The 18951-nt window shown below is 50.0% G+C and overlaps 9 protein-coding genes across 9 annotated transcripts; 7 read left to right on the forward strand and 2 right to left on the reverse strand.

Moving 5' to 3' along the window:
• Positions 1-528: 528 nt before the first annotated feature.
• Positions 529-2645, forward strand: N7477_001203 (putative plasma membrane antiporter; the record flags this gene model as incomplete). Its single annotated transcript, XM_056962866.1, has 10 exons — positions 529-583; positions 641-709; positions 755-855; positions 904-1077; positions 1146-1531; positions 1585-1633; positions 1681-1861; positions 1996-2046; positions 2111-2218; positions 2275-2645. 10 exons carry the CDS (start codon positions 529-531, stop codon positions 2643-2645), a joined length of 1545 nt encoding a protein of 514 aa, XP_056827869.1.
• A 533-nt stretch (positions 2646-3178) lies between these two features.
• N7477_001204 (MAPEG family protein) lies at positions 3179-3819 on the forward strand (the record flags this gene model as incomplete). The annotated part of the gene is made up of 3 exons (XM_056962867.1): positions 3179-3183; positions 3233-3525; positions 3620-3819. The coding sequence occupies 3 exons, from the start codon at positions 3179-3181 to the stop codon at positions 3817-3819; spliced, it is 498 nt and encodes a 165-aa protein (XP_056827870.1).
• A 610-nt stretch (positions 3820-4429) lies between these two features.
• On the forward strand, positions 4430-5977 carry pgxB (uncharacterized protein; the record flags this gene model as incomplete). Its single annotated transcript, XM_056962868.1, has 5 exons — positions 4430-4768; positions 4837-5004; positions 5061-5234; positions 5290-5535; positions 5594-5977. The coding sequence occupies 5 exons, from the start codon at positions 4430-4432 to the stop codon at positions 5975-5977; spliced, it is 1311 nt and encodes a 436-aa protein (XP_056827871.1).
• Positions 5978-6920: 943 nt separating this feature from the next.
• Positions 6921-8502, forward strand: N7477_001206 (uncharacterized protein; the record flags this gene model as incomplete). The annotated part of the gene is made up of 2 exons (XM_056962869.1): positions 6921-7139; positions 7204-8502. The coding sequence occupies 2 exons, from the start codon at positions 6921-6923 to the stop codon at positions 8500-8502; spliced, it is 1518 nt and encodes a 505-aa protein (XP_056827872.1).
• A 1042-nt stretch (positions 8503-9544) lies between these two features.
• N7477_001207 (uncharacterized protein) lies at positions 9545-10845 on the forward strand (the record flags this gene model as incomplete). Its single annotated transcript, XM_056962870.1, has 3 exons — positions 9545-10231; positions 10302-10379; positions 10438-10845. The coding sequence occupies 3 exons, from the start codon at positions 9545-9547 to the stop codon at positions 10843-10845; spliced, it is 1173 nt and encodes a 390-aa protein (XP_056827873.1).
• Positions 10846-12056: 1211 nt separating this feature from the next.
• Positions 12057-13347, forward strand: N7477_001208 (metallophosphoesterase family protein; the record flags this gene model as incomplete). The annotated part of the gene is made up of 2 exons (XM_056962871.1): positions 12057-12198; positions 12239-13347. The coding sequence occupies 2 exons, from the start codon at positions 12057-12059 to the stop codon at positions 13345-13347; spliced, it is 1251 nt and encodes a 416-aa protein (XP_056827874.1).
• Positions 13348-13663: 316 nt separating this feature from the next.
• On the reverse strand, positions 13664-15493 carry N7477_001209 (cytochrome P450; the record flags this gene model as incomplete). The annotated part of the gene is made up of 4 exons (XM_056962872.1): positions 13664-14278; positions 14333-14717; positions 14778-15223; positions 15290-15493. The coding sequence occupies 4 exons, from the start codon at positions 15491-15493 to the stop codon at positions 13664-13666; spliced, it is 1650 nt and encodes a 549-aa protein (XP_056827875.1).
• Positions 15494-16243: 750 nt separating this feature from the next.
• N7477_001210 (SDR family oxidoreductase) lies at positions 16244-17304 on the forward strand (the record flags this gene model as incomplete). Its single annotated transcript, XM_056962873.1, has 2 exons — positions 16244-16962; positions 17019-17304. 2 exons carry the CDS (start codon positions 16244-16246, stop codon positions 17302-17304), a joined length of 1005 nt encoding a protein of 334 aa, XP_056827876.1.
• Positions 17305-17679: 375 nt separating this feature from the next.
• On the reverse strand, positions 17680-18806 carry N7477_001211 (lipase/thioesterase family protein; the record flags this gene model as incomplete). The annotated part of the gene is made up of 2 exons (XM_056962874.1): positions 17680-18404; positions 18461-18806. 2 exons carry the CDS (start codon positions 18804-18806, stop codon positions 17680-17682), a joined length of 1071 nt encoding a protein of 356 aa, XP_056827877.1.
• Positions 18807-18951: the final 145 nt, after the last annotated feature.

Raw genomic sequence — 18951 nt, forward strand, 5'->3', positions numbered from 1 at the left:
CGATTGGCTGCTGATACAGCTCAGCATCTTGAAATAAAGAGTCAATGTTTTAGGACATTATTGGTGATGTCCATGTCCAGGGCCTTCTTGGTGCCCGCCCTTGTACGCGTAGTCGAACCTCGTTGATCTCACTCCCTGTGTAATATCTACCATGGTTCAAATCGAAAGATTATCATCATGTTCATCTTTGGTGATCTGTGATCTATCTAACCCCTGAGTACATCAATGTATGCAGCCAAGCCTGCCAAGTTCGTGGCTTTCTGATCGCGATCGCTCTTCTGACAGTACCTGGACCAAGGGCGCATTCTTGCCAACAGAATAACATCATTCTGGCATCTTGGAAACTCACTTTCGCACTCTCCAACCCCAGTCCAATTACATCGGCTGATGTCGCCATTTCATCTGCGTATTCTCTTCATGGTTTCCGAACAGACTACTCGTGACAGATTGCTAGAGATCGGTCCATGAATTGCCACCCCATGCTTAACTCATCGTGAATCATTTCACCTCGCCTGTAGCGAGAATACCATGCTTCATCCGATCCTCGATATCAGCAACTTCAATGTGGTTCTTACATTCTCTGGTAGGACCCCATCGCCTCCCCACAGTCGGTTCTGTTGATGGATCTAATTTCAGACAGGCATCTTCTTACTGGTCTTTGGATTCCTTTCGCTCAAGGTCAAACAGAAATGGTACCTTGGCGAAGCATGTAAGTTGGTCTTCCACTTCTGCTGGATCAGTGCTGACTTTTTAGTGCCGTCCTTTGTGATCGGCGCGCTACTTGGGCCATTCTGTACGAACTTGATCAATCCGAGCAGATGGAGTGATACCGATAAAGACGGGGACATTGCCTACGTGAGACATGGCCATTGAGACCCGTGAGAACCTATCTGACATTACTAGGCATTGACACGAATGGTGATTGGCATCCAAATGGTGAAAGTGGGCTACGAATTGCCGAAACAATACCTGCGACGACGCCTTGTCGAGTTGACGATCTGTCTGCTTCCTCTTATGACCATACAGTGGCTAGCGACATCATCCTGTATCCTGCTGATGGTGCCTCATCTATCCTTCGTGCGTGTCTCTCCCTTCTCACCATACCAAAAAACCTCGTATTTGCGATCGCTGATATCTTTCCATAGCTGACAGCCTTGATCATCGGATCTTGTATCATTTGCATCGACCCTGTCCTGTCCCAAGCCATCGCGAAAGGCCCCTTTGCGGATAAGTATGTCCGAAGACACCTGCGAGAATTTATATCTGCCGAGGCGGGAGGAAACGATGGCTTCGGGTTCCCATTCTTATTGCTTTCCATCGCAATTTTGCGATACGCAGACGCACCTGCGCTGAGTGTAAATAAGCGCGACTGGATTGGAGCGATGGATACTGGTCGATTCGGAGGAAATGCCGGTCGCGCCTTGGCACATTGGGCAGTGGAAGGAGTGTTATACATGATAGTCATGGGGGCTGGATACGGGCTGCTTGTGGGCTTTGTGAGTCGGAAGAGCTTAAACTTGGCTTCAGAAAGGTGAGCAAGACTGGTCAACTCGGGAGTGGGCAAAGTGACTGACAGCGGCGCAGGAGATGGATTGACAGAGAGAGCTTTTTCTTGTGTCCGGTTGCCATTGGGGTATGTGATCTGGTCTGTATGGCCTGTAATGATACTGACATCCTTAGCTATTTGTCGTGGGGACTTGCGGCTGTTTTGGATCAGACGAGACACTGGCTTGTTTCATTGCTGGATGTGCACTCAACTGGGATGGACTATACCATTCCGAGGCCGAGGCCCGACATGACTCGTTTAATACGACTATCGAAACCGTGTTGAATTACGGCACATTCCTCTTCGTTGGGGCAAGTATGCCTGGGACCAGCTTCATCTGCCACAGACATCGGGGATCACTATATCTCGACTGGTCGTGTTGGGTTTGTTGATATTACTGTTTCGTCGTATCCCTGCCATCATGCTGGGATATCGGTTCATGCCCAAAGTCTGCAGCGACTGGAAAGAGGCTTTGTTCATGGGATACTTTGGACCGATCGGTAGGTACACCCATACCCATGTCCATGTATCCTGTGATATGTGATCCGATTGCTAACTGGGCAGGTGTGGGAGCAATTGCTTATGTTGAATATGCCCGACGATTACTTCCCGATCCTGGAGAGAATGAAGATGATGCGGAAATCAACCATCTTACATCAGCGATGATACCAGGTAAGATATTCTGGGTCAAGCACTCACAGGGAATGACCATCGCTAAATTTGCACAGTTGTATACTGGCTTGTATGCTTCTCGATTGTAGTTCACGGCCTCTCAATACCGGCCTTGAACTGCATATACAAATTACTGAGAGTGCCCGTCATTCAAGACCACCCGGTTGAAGTCCAGCTTCTCTCTGAAAATGAACCGGTCCCTAACAACAGCGTGGTCAACCGACGGGGGCATTCAATGGTGCTGAACAACCGATTCTCTTGCCACTCTGATGAGACTGAAACCTCCCTTTCAAGTCACCATCGACACGAAGAACCCGATATTATCATGTTACGACCGGGTCGTCAACACTGTCCAGGGTCACCGGCGGGATCGTCAATCAAGGGGTCCTCACACCAAGTTGAATGTGAAGCGAGGGAAATGGTTTGACTGTGACTTTCGGGCGTGTATATAGTTTGACATCTAGAACTTGCAACTGTTATAGATTGGCGATCCAAGCTTCTATTTCGTCTCCTTGCATTCATAGTTGTACCTTGGCCTCCAATGGGATGAAGAGTAATTGAAACGCAAGATATAAAGGTATACTCTACTGACCCAAAACTTGGGACCTCCACACAACCTCGGTTTCACGAACACTGTAAATGCCATACACATCTGGTATTTCAGCGCCTTCCACTCACATTCATCACCGAAAAACACACGTTCTCCAACCTCAAACGATAGATAGTACTGCCAAAGACCAAAAATTTGAAATTCAGAAAATTGACCGGAAATAATATCCATGCAAGAAACTCGGCATCACCACGCCCGATAATACAAAGGGGCTGAAGATCGGCAAGAACATGAATTCATCCTCGGCCGCGCGAACCCACATGCGATAGACCCGATTATAAATTACTTTCCCCCCCCCCTAGCTCCCCAAATCCTCCCCACATCCCTATACAGACCTTCACCTTCCATTCATGTCGTAAGTTACCCATTTCACGAATAAAAGGAATGCGCTAAAGTAATTGCAGTTCCATTCTAAGCACCATCGGCCTCCGCGCCGCTCCAGGCGCACAAACCCGTAATTATGCCGCCGGCTTCCTGGTAGCCAACTGGGGTTTCGCCTACGCTCTGATGAGCACGCGCGGCACGAAAATACGCCTCGGTCTCGACAATAATGTTGCGCCGCGCGAGGATCTGTCCAAGTACGGCGAGGCGGCGGTTCAGGCGGGCAAAATTAGTCAGCGTACTTTGAATAAGTTGAAGCGGCAGGAAGCAGCGCACGCTAATGCTGTCGAGGGATATCCTCTTTTTGTCGCGGCGAGTGAGTAAATCCTGTCAATTGATGAATTGTGTTTCATCAATGATGACTTTGAATTCATCCATTGGGTCCGGCCGCATGCTAACTTGGAATTCAGTGCTGTTGTCAGTGGTTGCCGGGGTTCCCCATAAGACTATCAATGCCATTGGTGTGTGGTACAGTCTTTCTCGCATTGCGTACAGCTTGTGTTACTCGTATATCGAGTCTCGGAATCTGAGCTACCTTCGCTCGGTGACCTGGTGGTCTGGTAACATTAGCTGCATCACTGGTTTGGTGTTGGCTGGCAAGAGGCTGTGAATGCTATCGTTCTTGTACCTATTGAAATGGATTATATGTTTTCAATTATGCAGAAAGTGACTAATGTAGAATAGAAGTTTTTGAGTCATTCTGATATTTATATTGGGTTTGAGTAACTTGTCAGGGCAATCAATGGAGTTGTAGTCCTCTTTAGATCTGTAAACAAAGGATTGATTGGTGGAAGAATCATATGCAACAGTGCACAAATCACCACCCATAAAATGGTCGGATCTTCCCCGTCCCAAGAAGAACCCCTGCAGATTACGAGCTAAGGCTGTATGAGTGCTCTCCGCATCCCCGCGCTCGGCACTTGGCGAAAAGCGGAGAACTCACCGAGTCTCGTTCGATACGATCCGGGGTCTCTCGCTGAGATGTCCCTGTAGATCATTTCTCTTACAAATCTGCAAATTGGACTTTCCTACAGGCGGAGAAAAGGGGCATTCTATCCCCGCATGCCAATTCCTACTAGTATGCATGTAGAGAGCGACGACAGTATATAAGAGGAGACGAAGAGCCGGGATAGCCATGGTTTTATCGCGGAGACAGCAAATACTAGGATTTCCCCCCTCCATCCTGAGTGAAGTAACCTAGCTTCAAGGAATATCTGATAATGAGGTTCCTTAGTATTGGCGCGCTTCTCATCGGCGCAGTCAGTGGTCTGGCAGCAGACCATATCATTCATGGCGCACAAATCATTCCAGCAAAGGATACATCTGCGCTACGACGCGTAGGAGCTCATCATCCGAAATACCCAGATCGTCGAACTGTGACGATCCGGCCATCGAAAAACGACGCCGATGATGTGTCTATGGATTTTCTCTGGGGTATCAAACGGGCTAATCATGGTGGACGACTCTTACTCCAAAAGGGGAAGACTTATGTTATTGGAAAGAAGCTGGACTTGAGCTTCTTGAACAATGTTGAGGTGCAATTGGAAGGTGAGATCAAGGTATGAAGCATAGCTCTGATGAGAATTTGTGTGTGTGGAAAGTGTGTGCTGACCAGAGTGACGTGTAGTTCACCGACGATGTCAAGTACTGGCAAGCGAACCACTTTTATTACGATTTTCAAAAGTCAATCACATTCTGGGTCTGGGGTGGTCAGGACATCAAGATCTTTGGAAAGGGTACCCTGAATGGAAATGGTCAGCAGTGGTATAATGATTTTGCCGGACAGGAAATCCTGGTATGCCATCTCCTCCGCATTGGGGGGGGGGAAAGAAGTCTTGCTTATCAAAATAGGATCCTGACAACACCTTCTACCGGCCCATCTTGTTCCTCACGGATAACGCGACTCGGGTCAGCGTCGAAGGCATTACGCAGCTGAACTCGCCCTGTTGGACCAACTTCTTTGTGCGCACCAACGACATCTCCTTTGACGATGTGTTTATCAACGCCTACTCGACCAATGCCTCTGTATATGCCAAAAAGTCATAATAGTATAGTCGCGAGTTGAGCTGACCCGATACAGGCTCTACCCAAGAACACCGACGGATTCGACTCGCTGAATGTGAACGGTCTCACCGTGACCAACACTCGGGTGGACATTGGTGATGACTGCTTCTCACCAAAGCCCAACACAACCAACATCTTCGTCCAGAACCTGTGGTGTAACAATACTCATGGAGTGAGTATGGGCAGCATCGGTCAGTATTCGGGCGTCCAAGACATCATCGAGAACGCCTACATCGAGAACGTCACACTCCTAAATGGCCAGGTATGAGCATGCAAAGTCTTGACCAGTTCGAGACCAGGATCAAAGCTGACAAGTGTAGAATGGAGCCCGATTGAAGGCATGGGCCGGCCAAGACGTCGGATACGGGCGCATCAACAACATCACCTACCGCAACATTCGCATCGAGAATACCGACCATCCGGTTGTGCTGGACCAGTGCTACTTCGACGTGAATGCGACCGAGTGCGCGGCCTACCCTTCGCAGGTGAATGTGACTAATATCGTGTTTGACAATATCTACGGCACATCGTCTGGCGCGCAGGGCAAAGTGGTGGTGGATCTGACCTGTTCGCCTAATGCCGTGTGCTCGGGTATTCACCTCTCGCAAATTAATCTGACCAGCCCGGCCGGAAGCCCGGCCGAGATCATCTGTGACGGGATTCAGGGGGATATCGGGGTGAGTTGCCAATCGAGCTCGAGCTGAAGTTGGGGGCAAAGAGCTAGACTTGGCAATGGAGATGTGGTCCGAAAATAAATGTGTTCTCGACGCGTGTAGCGACTGAATTCTTTTTGAGCTAACTCCACTCCAAACCCCTCCTGAATGATAACTATAGATGGTTAATCCATAAGGTGAACCATGTGACCATCCCCACAATAGTGGAGTTTCAACTCCGAAGCGAGGAGATGAGACCTTCTCAGGTGAGCTCTATCCAGGTCCACACACTCGGCCCATCGTTGTCTAGAATCTCGCCTCAAACAGAAATACCGATCTCTTAGCCGACCGTGTAGGTTACGTGGCAAGCCGAACAAGCCACGAAAAGCCAAGCGGGAATAAGCATTCCCGCAACCCTCATGTTAGCCAGGCAAGATTCGGTGGAAAGGAAAGACAATAGATTCAGAATCCTGAATTCCGTGTAAAGAATAAAGCTAAGTTTCTGAGATGCAAAGTCTCCCAGTCATCAAGAATCGCCATTTAAACCCTCGACAAGACCATGATTGGGGGGGATTAGACAGCGAGTGGCCTTTTTCCTCCCCGGTATCCCTCCACAGCTCTCCACAATGGGATGAAGTTATAGCCGCCCTTTTCCACCACCACCAATCACCACCTCTACCCAACATTCATCGCATCAGTTCCACCAATATTGCATCGCTTAACCCATGACATTCTGTGGTTAGGTCCGGGGGGAAAGACAGGTGGAGCTGTTATCTTTTTGCCCCCGCCCCCAGAAAACCCCCAGAGTTGGGATGCAGAATCCGGGGTTGATCCCCGGGCTCGAGACTGTGAGACTCTTTTGATTGCAATGCGCGCAGGGGCCTATAAGTAGTGGCTGCATTGGCTCCCTTTTTTTTTTCTTCTTTACTTTCTGTCTGTTCCACGCTGGCTCGTGTTCCCCGTCCTTATCCCTTCTTCTTCTCGCCTCGTCGCTATGGAGAAAGTCAACAGCAATTCCCTACACGTGGAGGGAGCCTCCACGACCCCTTCCGCCATCGAAGCCGGCAAACATGAAGCCTTTTATGTCGAGGATCGCCTCGCTAATCTATCCGAGGAGCATCGCCAGTATCTTCTCGCGCGCCATGGCACCCTTGATCTGGATCCAATTCCAGATATGAATGATGCAGACCCATATAATTGGCCGACATGGAGAGTAAGTGATCTGTGCGATGGATGAGAAACATGGGTAACTTGATTCTAATCTCGTGTGGTGGTAGAAATCAGTCAATCTCTTCCTCGTCGTCTTCCACGCCATGATCGGTCTTTTCACCGCCGCCTCCATCCAGTCGGCCTTTGTCGAGATCTCTGCCGACCTAGGTGTAAGCCTACAGCGCACCAGTTACTTGGTCTCCCTATTCATCGCCGTCCTCGGTGGCGCTCCTCTCTTCTGGCGCCCACTATGCAATCGCTATGGACGCAGACCTATATTCCTGATCTCACTCATCTGCGCCCTCGTCGGCAACGTGGGCTGTGCCGAGAGTCACTCATATGCAACCATGGCGTTGTGTCGAGCCATCACGGCCTTTTTCATTAGTCCTGCTGCTGCCATTGGAAGTGCAGTTGTCGCCGAAACTTTCTTCAAGAAAGATCGCGCTCGCTGCATGGGTTACTGGACTCTGATGGTGACTCTTGGTGTCCCCATTGCGCCGTTCATCTTCGGCTTTGTCGTCTTACGCGTGGGATACCGCTGGATCTACTGGATCTTAGCCATCACCAACGGCGTCCAATTCATCGTCTACTTCTTCTTTGGCTCCGAGTCATTGTACCTGCGCACCGATAATGCGCCCCGTCAAATCACCAGCGTCAAGGAGAGCATTTACAAGTTCCGTCGCATCGACCCTGCCCCCTTGCGCTTGTGGGACTTTATTCAACCGCTGAGCTACTTCGCGAAGCCCTGCGCGCTGATCCCGGCGTGTGCCTACGCCATGATCTTCCTCTTCGGTAGCATTTGCCTCACCATTGAGATTCCCCAGGTCTTCCCGCAGAAATTCGGCCTCAACAGTCAGCAAGTCGGTCTCCAATTCCTGGGTCTCATCGTGGGATCCGTCATTGGCGAGCAGATTGGCGGATTGATCTCGGATCGGTGGATGCTTCTCCGCCAGAAGCGCGCGGGCGAGCCCCCTGCCCCAGAGTACCGTTTATGGTTGAGCTATATCGGTCACGCCTTGACGATTTGTGGTCTTGTGGTCTTCGCCGTGCAGCTGGGTAATGCAAGTAGCCATTGGAACGTGACCCCAATCATCGGAGCGGGCATTGCGGCTGCTGGTAACCAGATCGTGACCACAATCAACATCACCTATGCCGTCGACTGCTACCGCGCGGATGCAGCCAGTGTGGGTGTGTTTATTACTTTTGTGCGTCAGACTTGGGGATTCCTTGGTCCCTTCTGGTTCCCCCAAATGTTTGAGAATGTCGGCTGGGGCGGCGGTGCGGGAATTGCCGTGGCGATGATGGTGAGCGTCAGTGTCATCCCCACCATGATCTTGCAGTGGCGCGGCTCAAATTGGCGTCACTGAGCTAGTATGTATATTTTTTCAAAGATTGTAATGAATAGTCTATCTGAAGGTGTTTAATTAATTCTGTTCATTTCATTCATGGGCTTCTCGTATCCTCGTCAACAGCTAGTATTATTGAACCTGTGTTGAGTGTGGGTCTCACCTTAGCTGCCTTATTCTATGGACGCTCGGAACATTGACTGTTTCCTGCCATGCTTCGTCACTTCCTCTACAATCTACAATCAATCTATCAGCTGACTCCATGCCGTACTGATTTGTATACCATGAGCCTACCTCGTCGGTTCAATCTGAATCTCAAGAAAGATAATATCTGTGAGAAGTGGGTTCGGTGCCGCGTTGCTCAGGCCATGGACCATCTCCTAGGATCCGCAGATGGACAGACCATAGAACTCTAAGAAGCCGACACCGTCGTAAACGACACACCCAGTAGCCTCCTTTGCCTGTTTCGGCTCGTAGTGCATAGATGACTAGCCTTCCGGGTGAATTATTGGAGTCGATCGATGTCATGGCAGCCACCGCGGGCTGAACCCAGACCCCACCTCTCCACTGATCGTCGCGTCCGAAGAAAAGACACCCCTCAGCTGGAGGGCCAACATACCCAACGTATGGGCGCATACGGCATGTCACCCGAATGTAGCTCGCCTTGCACCCTGCACATGTCAAAGTCCTGGATTGGTAGATCTTACCTTCTTTCTTCTCTCCCTTGTACATGGGATGCATGTTCCAAGGCCACGTCGCGGATATGGACCCGCAGCGTTCGTCAATAGCACGATGAACTTGAGGGACTGGTGATCGGCGTTCATTTGGTGGGTCTCATCTGCCTTGGCATCGATGAACAGGTCCTCATTTAGGACTATCATGAAGTCATGCATGAAGCTATACTCGAAATAGGAGAGATCTATTCTCAAATGTCGTCACCCCTATGTATTGAACTGACCCACACATCCATGACAGATCTCTTTTATACCCGAGATGCACCCTCTTAAAAAAAGCAATAACAATCTTGTTCAGTCACCAAACTTACCTGTTCAACTACATCAAGATGGCTCCCACCGTCTTCGAAGAATATGCCGCGCTGATGAACCCCAATGGTCCGGGGTACTATTTGTTCCGGCCCCAACCATTTAGCGAGTGTCACCCCGGTGCAATTGGGTGTTTTGACAAGAATGGAACCTTCATCCAAATCACGGATCTCTCTGAGCCTGGTCGTCCTGAAAAAGACGGATACGCTCCCTTTACACTCACCCTGACCAGGGCGCCTTCCGAGACATCCTCATGGGAAACGAGAGCTTCAGGCAGTGAAGCTGAACATAGCTTCGGACTTGAAGGAGGTGTTTCCGGTGCCCTGGCTGGAGGTCCCATTGACGCCTCGGCCGAGGCGAAGAACAAATGGGGCAAGACCGGCAAGGCGGCGTTGATCACAAAGAATGTGATTGTAGAGGAGAAGTTCCGGCGTATGCCTCGAGGTCCGATTGAGGATTGGATCAAGGCGAATGCCAAAACTCTTGTGAAAGGTCCGTATAGGAAGGAAATAGCGGATTTCGGACTGTGGGCGATTTCGAAGACTTGGTCTACCGATGAGTGCAAGATCACTATGGAAAGTGCCCATCACCGGGATACCAGCGGTGGCTTGAACATTGGAGCTACTGGTATTGCAAAGGGGGGTGCCAATGCATCGTCATCGGCGAAGACCAACAGTGAAGGATGGACGACATACACAGCATCGGAGGTTTGTAGATAAATCTGCACTCTGTGAATTTTTTTGGGAATATGTTTGAGGAAATCTGACTTGTCTCCAGGCTGACCAGTCACTTGTTGTCGCATACGGTGGAACCGGCTTCAGACTTGCCACTTTTACCAAGTTCTTCCGAGGAGGCGTAAGTGCTTCTTCCAATCGATTGACTCGACAGGAATTAACCCAAAGATTGGATCCAGCCACTCAAGCAAACCGAGACCAGAACTGCTGCGCAAAACGAGTACGCCAAGATGGTCCTCGACGACGAGGGCAACCAAATCGGAGTCGAGTACTACCGAACCGTGTTCGACGAAAATGGAAACGCCATTGGAGAAGAGAAGATCGATAAAGAGGCTGAGAAGAAGGCTCGCGAGGAAGAGCAGAAGCGACTTGAGGAGGAAGACCCCCAGGGTGAAGAGGAAATTGCAGTTCAAAGTGCCCTCACTATCGGAGAAGACGACGAGGAAGATGAAGAGGAGGAAGAAAAGAAGCAGGAATTTGCCAAGAAGCTCGAGGCCATCAAGCAGCTTCCCTATGGGGATGAGAAGAGAGCTGAGCTGGCCAAGTTGTTCACTGTGGAACATGTAACACAGACTATTCCGAACTGATTGACACGACTGTGAACCATGCGACCTTGAGTAGGGGTCATAGGCCCTAGACATCTTGGTGATGCGCTGAGGGGCTCTATGTCACGAACCCTACGACATGAATATATTGTCTTGAATGATGAGATGAATATACTGCTTTGAACGATGAAATGAATATACTGTCTTGAATGATGAAATGTCAATGTAATTTGCAACTGATATTGGGGGTTGCTATTGCTCGTGTAGATCACTAGACAGGTGGATAATTGCACATACAAAGTTATAGCACACAAGGAATCGTGCGGCAAGGTTTCATCACACAGGGATTATGTGCTTTTTTAACGTGAGTACTCTGTTTCATCTTGTCCACCAAAGTTGTCGCTCGTCTAGTTTATCTCAAACCAGTTAGATGAAAGTCGATTGACGGCTCCGATAAGCCGTAGTGCTTTATCAGACTTGCAACGTCTTGCAAATGGACAGTCTGTCGGTCACAGAATGATCTGATCGTTCATGATCGGGGGTCGGCTAGCTCGCCAAACGCCACTACTAGAAATTGTATCCACATCAAATGATTTACACGATATCGCACGGTACCAGAATGGAGTGGTGGAAGAAGCATCGGCCGGCAATGGAGACTGGACGGTTGAAACCACCGTGCCGTGCCGATGTTTGCCGTGCCGATGTGATCCACTCCCCGAAGAATAGCTGTTGGCAGTCTCTTTTATTTCTATATTTAACGTGTGATGAGACCTGCATAATCGCAAGGCTACTGAACAATTTCGCACGTTATAAGGTTGCGCGTGGCTACTCTGGCTTGCGTTACATTGAACTATCTTACCTTACTTCTAAGAAGACATTATGGTCCCTAGTCTTCTAGTCTTTCAAGACATAGTGCTTGACACCAAGCTAAGACTCAGTAGCATAAAATGCACATTAAATGCAAGGGAAGAGTCCAATGAAAATCTAGAATAGTACGCCGTGCCATAAGCCCCTACGTGGTCTAACCCCCCCACTTAGTATCTGTCCGTCAACCCCGGACCATAGAATCTGATCATCCCCAGCACGTGGGAAATTACACCTCATTTGTTCATAGATATTCGGTTACTCCTCGGATTCGCCGACGCGATATCTAAAATCTCGATGACATGGAGGGAAATGAGCAATGTAAACAATGATGTTTCCTTGGTTTTCTCAAACGGACCCTAATCCGACCGAGGAAAATAAACAACACAATGTTGCGCGCTCTAGTAGCCATATCTTTCTTCGCTCTGCCCTCGATTCAGAGCGCCGTCCCTAAAAAGTTCGCTCCTCTGAAATTCGCCAAAGATGGTACTTTTCAGATCTCCATTCTAGAAGATCTTCACTTCGGAGAAAGTAAGTACTCCACCCCTTACCACTCCTTGTCGGCGTGCAGTCAGCGGTATTCACATTCAACAATCAGATGCCTGGGATACATGGGGTCCCGAACAAGATGTCAACTCCGTGGCTGTTATTAACCGAGTGCTCAATGCCGAATCACCCGATCTGGTCGTTCTCAACGGCGACCTGATTACCGGCGACAATGCATTCCTGGAGAACAGCACAGTTTACATTGACGAGATTGTCGCTCCGCTCGTTGATCGTGGCTTGACGTGGGCATCTACCTACGGCAACCATGACAGTTCTTACAATCTCTCTCGCGAGGCGATTCTCGCTCGCGAACACCGCTGGCCTAATTCACGGACTGAGCAGATGGTCTTTGGTCGTGAGGCTGGTGTTTCGAATTATTATCTTCCCGTTCATGGGTCCTTAGATGAGAATTCTACGGGTGCGCCGGAATTACTCCTTTGGTTCTTTGACAGCAGAGGTGGAAATTATTACCAGGAACTGGACTCTGCTGGAGATGTGATTGCGCAGCCGAATTGGGTCGATGTCAGTGTGGTCGACTGGTTCAAGAAGACGAATGAAGAACTTGTCAAGAAGAATCACAAGAACATTCCGTCTCTTGTTTTCGTGCATATCCCCACGAATGCGTCGTTGGCTGCACAGACCGAGATTGGAATCAACCAGTATCGGGAACCAGGTATCAACGACGATTCTACTCTTGCGCAACAAGGCGAGGGATGGTGTGCTGATGGCAGCGATGCCAGTATTTGCACCTACGGCGGACAGGACGTGCCATTTATGAAAGCCCTTGTCGACACGCCGGGTGTGCTTGCAGTGTTCTCAGGTCACGATCATGGTGATACCTGGTGCTACAAGTGGGACAGTCTGCTTCCTGAGATGACAGTCAAAGGCAATGGTGTCAACCTCTGCTTTGGACAGCACTCTGGGTATGGGGGGTATGGAAGTTGGATTCGTGGATCCAGACAGGTTCTTGTGTCGGAAGAGAAGTTGAAAAAGAAGGTGATTGATTCGTGGATTCGATTGGAATCGGGCGGTATAGTGGGATCTGTCTCGCTGAATGCGACATACGGGGGAGGATATGTATCCTGCGACCCCAGATCTGTTGTCGTCATGTCCTACCTGCAACTACACTCTTGACTCTTGAGAGGTAGTAGAGTTGACAAACTCCCCGAGCGAAACATGATACCACGCTAAGACTTGGAAATAGACTTGAGAGTTCTATCCTGTTCAAATGTTGTTGATTTTCCTTGGTCCAAATCTATCGAATGATCAGCCGCTATTGTAGTCTTACACTAGATATGCAAAGGCTAAGATCTACTATTACGGGTATATGTTCAAGAAAACGTGAAAGCCAAGTTCCAATTCCATATTGAAGAAAAAAGAAACATTTCGAACAGGATATAATACTATCAACAAAGGTCATCACGCGTTATCAATCATCAGAATAAGGCAACTACCACCCCTCAACACGACGCATCCTCAAATGCATTCCCTCGACGGGTTTAGTAGTAACCGCCCCAGCAATATGAATCTCCTGCTTAGGATCCTGCATCTCCAGTGCAAAGCGTCCAACAACACCTGCAACCGCACACCGTAACTCTGCTCTAGCAAAGTCCTTTCCAATACAAGACCTCTGACCATGCAGGAAAGTAATCTCCGCAAAGTTAGTCGACGCTCCACCGTTCTTGTTAGGAACCAGGTTTCCATTCTTGTCTGTGTCGATCCAGCGCTCAGGAAGAAATTCCTCGCCATTGTCGCCCCAGAATAACGGGCAACGGTTGATGGCGTAGGGACAGAGAATGAGACGAGTCCCTTTGGGCACGTGCTTGCCTGCGATTGTTGTGTCCCGCACGGCTTCACGGATCGTGGCGGGCACAGTTGGATACAGGCGGAGAACCTCTTGGCAGACGCCGTTTAGTAAAGGGAGCGATTCGAGATCGCTGTATGTGATTGAACTCTCGGCGGTTGGGATCTTTGAGCGAATCTCGGCGCGAAGCCTCTCTTGGCACTCGGGGTGAAGGGTCATGAGATAACATGCCCAGGTTAGGGCACTTGCGGTGGTTTCGTGCTGAATGGGTTTAGTTTTGGTTTCTCAAATGATTCATTTGGGAAAGAAACTCACTCCGGCAGCCAGGAAAGTCAACATCTGATCCACTAGCTCGGTATCGGAGAAATCACCACCCAGCATCATCGTGCCGAGAATATCAGCTTCGAGATCCTTGGCAGACGCCTTGGAATCGGCCAAGAACTTCCGCTTTTCAATGACAATGTCTGTACAGAGATTACGCAGGAAACCGGTCTCGTTAGCTACAACCTGGTTCAAACGCCATGGAACTCGCTGGGCGATCCACTGCGGCAAGGTGAAATTCATCGCCAAGAAAGCCATTTTCTCGGTGGTAGGTTCGAGGATGTTGAGGAAGCTTTCAGCGACTCTGTTATCAAGATTTTGCAGAGACCGGAAGTCTCGACCCATAGCAGCTGGACCGATGATATCGAGAGTCAGACGACTGTGAATGTCAGTCATGGTTATGGCCATGTTGACTAGGAGTTATTGAAATGGAACAAACCTTCCCCAGACTCCCATTTCTAACTTGCCAACACCATCTTTGGGATTAGTACCTTCCATCGGGTTCAACTTTAGCTCCTTCTCCATCTCCACCAAGAGCTGATTAGTCTTGTCCCACATCAAAGAGTACATAGCGCGGATGTTTTTGATATTGAACGCGGGCGTGAGAGCCTTCCGCTGCCTCTTGTGCGCGGGACCCTCAGACAAAATCAAACCGAACCCTAGAATCCGAGCGAGGAAATTGCGCGCACGCCAGGGCTTCTCGAAGTCGTAAGTGTTGGTACTCATGATGTCTAATAGGGCCTGGTGATTCGTTGGGATCAGGTAACTCTGACTGATCATATCGCGCATATGAATAAGACCATCATTAGGGATGGTCTTCATCCAGTGCAACGGTGAGCGACCACGCGGGGAATCAAAGATGATTTTGGCATGGTTCATATAGCCCTGTGAGAGGTGTCAGAGACTGATCATGATCATAGGCACGTATGCAAATGAAGGGTCTGGGCATACTGGGATAGTGGGAAGATGGCGCAGTGGATTCATGAACAGGGGCCATATTATCCCATTGTAGATGCCCTTGAGCACCAAATTCACACCCAAGGCGCCTAATACCACCGTGCGAAAAGACTCATCGGCAAAGACGGTGCGCTGGAGGAAGTATGCTTCCAAGAGAGAAAAGGCCAACAGGGCCGGTAGACTGTCGCCGACCGCCATAATAAAATATCAATCAAGATAGCGGTTTCGCAGTCAGAGACAGTCAACTTGGAAGTGACAAAATATTGATAGAAAGGGAAAGAGAAGTGCAGGGCGACCCATTTTTGCAGCTAATGCCCAAAGCCCCCCCTCCGCCACTAGTGATCGACATGAGGCAATCCTTCCAGATGTTGGGGATGTTCGGCCTCGGTTAGCGTCATATGAATCAGAGTCTGGCTGATGGCTGCCTATGATGCTCGTCCAGGATCAGTATGGCACTTGATCCGTGGACTAAGGCTGGGCGAGACGGTCAGACCATTAGTGCCGACTATGGGTGGCTCTAGGATGTCTTGTGAAGACGCGGTGATATCATCGAGGCCGATGCGCACGTACAGTATAGACTCGCATACGATGGATCTTCTTAATCCCTGATACATAATCCATGATCCATAATAATCTTTTCTCCATCATCCATCATCCATACTTCAGATCCGGAGAATAACTACCGAAAATAGCTGCAGACTGCGGGGAAACAAAGGTGCAGACGAACATGTGAAATAGGGGGAGAACCAACTCCACAGTGGATCTATTCGCACAGCTTTCCACTTCGAGTTAAACTCGACGATCCTGACTTTATTGGTTCAGGAACCACAATCTCGGTGAGCCTCGGTTCCGCACCTCGTGTGGTACGGTGATGGTTCCACGGTTACAGGTTGTACGGGGTTCAAAAAGACCTAGGAGTGCGTGGTCCTCAATTCAAACCTCACCATCATGTCCGCCCTTGAACTTGTTAAGCAATATACACAGACTGCCCTCGCGCAGCTCCCCGGCCCGGTGCAGGAGCTACTGGCCAAACCACTCACCCAAAAGGCGCTGGTCGTCCTGTTGGCATTGGGGGTTTTGCGCTCCCTCAACAGCTCCCTGTCACAACGGTCATTGAACAACTGGACTCGCAGCGAGCGTTGGCAGCCCGCGCGCGAACTCATTCTCCTGACCGGTGGCTGCAGCGGCATTGGCAAGCAGGTCATGGAAGATCTCGCAAAGACCGGCGTGCGGGTGATCATTCTCGACATCAACGAGCCCAACTTCAAGCTCCCCGCCAACGTCTCCTTTTACCGCGCCGATATCACCTCCTCCGCCAATATCGCCGAGGTCGCAGAGGCCATCCGCAGCGACCACGGTGATCCCACCGTCCTTATCAACAATGCCGGTGTTGGGCACGACGGCACTATCCTCGAAGAACCCGAGGCCAAGATCCGCCAAACTTTCGAGGTCAACACCATCTCCCACTTCCTCATGGTCAAGGAGTTCCTCCCTGCCATGATCAAAGCCAACCACGGCCACATCGTGACAATAGCCAGTATGGCCAGTTTCGTCGGAATTGGCGAGATGGCAGATTACTGCGGTTCCAAGGCTAGTGCTCTGGCCTTCCACGAGAGTTTGCGCCAGGAATTGAAGGCTTGGTACAATGCCCCCGCCGTCCGCACAAGGTAAATACTCTCCCATATACCGTGGAAAAAACTGTAGATTTCTGACCCCAATATAGCATCATCCACCCAATGTGGGTTCGCACTCCCATGATCAAGCTTTTGACCGATCACGAGTCCCACTTCCGTCAACCCATTATGACCGTTCAGACTGTCTCGGACGCTATCTGCAAACAAATCCTTACTCAGAACAGTGGCCAGGTGATCCTGCCCAAGAGCCAGACGGCGGCTAGCTTCGTGCGCGCTATGCCTACCTGGATGCAGGAGGGTATTCGCACAGTTGCCTCGGGATCGCTGCGGAGACTGCGCGATGTGCAGAAGCAGGGGCAGGGAGGCTGCATGTGAAGGAATTTGAATTATACCCAAATCTATGCGATATGATTACCAGACTCTCATCATAATACCTCAGCGATAGCGAACTTTGCTCATGTGGTAGTTTCGCGTGGGACACTAAATTTTGAATAGAATGCACGGTTAAAGAGTGTACGGGGTTACAAAGCTAACGTAGACTGTTTCAAAAATGTCGAAATTGTCTCATACTTCCAGTTTTCCAAGCCTGACGATGTCAAGCAACAGTCAATTTGACGCAAAGTCATGGCAGAATCAAACTTCATATCGGCCAGCTCGATTTACGCCTAATTTGAATTCATGAAGCCATACGTCATTCTTGTTTATTTGACTCTTTCCTTAAAAATAATATCTCGTCGAAATCAGGAATATTCACAGAGCCAATTCAGTCAACCACGACTTGACCTTCTTTCCTTGCTCCGTTTCTGTACTGTCGCCCAATTCGAGATTATAGATTGGTGCAACATGACACTCGCGACGTCCCACGAACAACTCCACCTTCTCGAATCCCTTCTTGAACTTCTCCGCAAAATCTCGAATAATCGGTAACAGGATCTCGTTCTCGCCGCCCGTGATCAATACCTGATTCACTGGGAAGTTCTCATACCAGTCGATCGGAGCGTTCGATAAATCCGTATAATTATCCCGCGTGGCACTGCCCAGGTACGCAGATGCCCAGGGCTGGGCAACAGCTTGCGTGATGAGGTCCCCACCATGATAGATGTCCTGGTCCGGAAACTCTGTGTTCAAAAGAGTCCAGGGGGCGATCATGGCCGCGCCGCCGAAGTTGGCGTTCAAGTTCAATGGCTCGATTTGTGGGTGCGGGTGCGCTGCATGGGAGAGGACGCCGCCGACCAGGTTCCCGCCTGCGGAATCTCCACCGAGGAAGACCGTGGCCGGGTCACGGTTTGGTTGGGAAATAATATACCGTATGGCGGCGACAGCTTGCTTCAGTTGGGTTGGGTATGTTGCTTGCGGAGCGAGGGTGTAGGTAAGGCTGAAGACGGCGATGCTCTTGCCGGCACGTTCGAGGTCGCCGATAACGTGCGCGTAGAATTTGAAGTAGCCCATGTTGGCGGGCAGACCGAAGCCACCACCTGCAGATTAGTGAGTTAGATATTCTTGTCACTATTTTTGGAGGAGTGATGCTTACCGTGGTACCAGACCAGCACGTTGGTCGCATTGCGGTCGCCAATCCAGTGACCGAGAGCACCATAGCCCAACTCTACAGACTGAGCTTGAATACGATTCTCCTTCGCGTACCGCTCATAGATCTTGTCGGATGGAGGCAAGATGTATTGCATTTGCGACGGGGTCAACCGTGCCGTGGCCTGACGGAAGATGGCATAGCCGAGATGCAGGAACAGGGTCTTAGCTTCGCGCTCGGTGCGCCAGAGACCTGTCAGGAGAGCATAGAAGCCAGCGAGCGCAATGGATGCGATCGCAGGCAGAAAGTCCAGCTTCTGCTGGAGAGTCAATTTCACTGTGGACAACGACATTGCGACAGCTTACGCCTTGGATATGGAGCGAGCCATTCGCGCGAGCAGTGCGCCTGTTAAAGGCGACTATGGCTATTCGCGTGAACCTCGGACATGCGATCTCGCAGAGCTATCCTAGTGAGGCAGCGATTGACAGACTCAATTT

This window comes from Penicillium maclennaniae, assembly GCF_028827695.1.
Source record: "Penicillium maclennaniae strain IBT 15551 chromosome Unknown utg000001l:1.0-3280838.0:1.0-3283122.0, whole genome shotgun sequence".
Classification (NCBI taxonomy): domain Eukaryota; kingdom Fungi; phylum Ascomycota; class Eurotiomycetes; order Eurotiales; family Aspergillaceae; genus Penicillium; species Penicillium maclennaniae.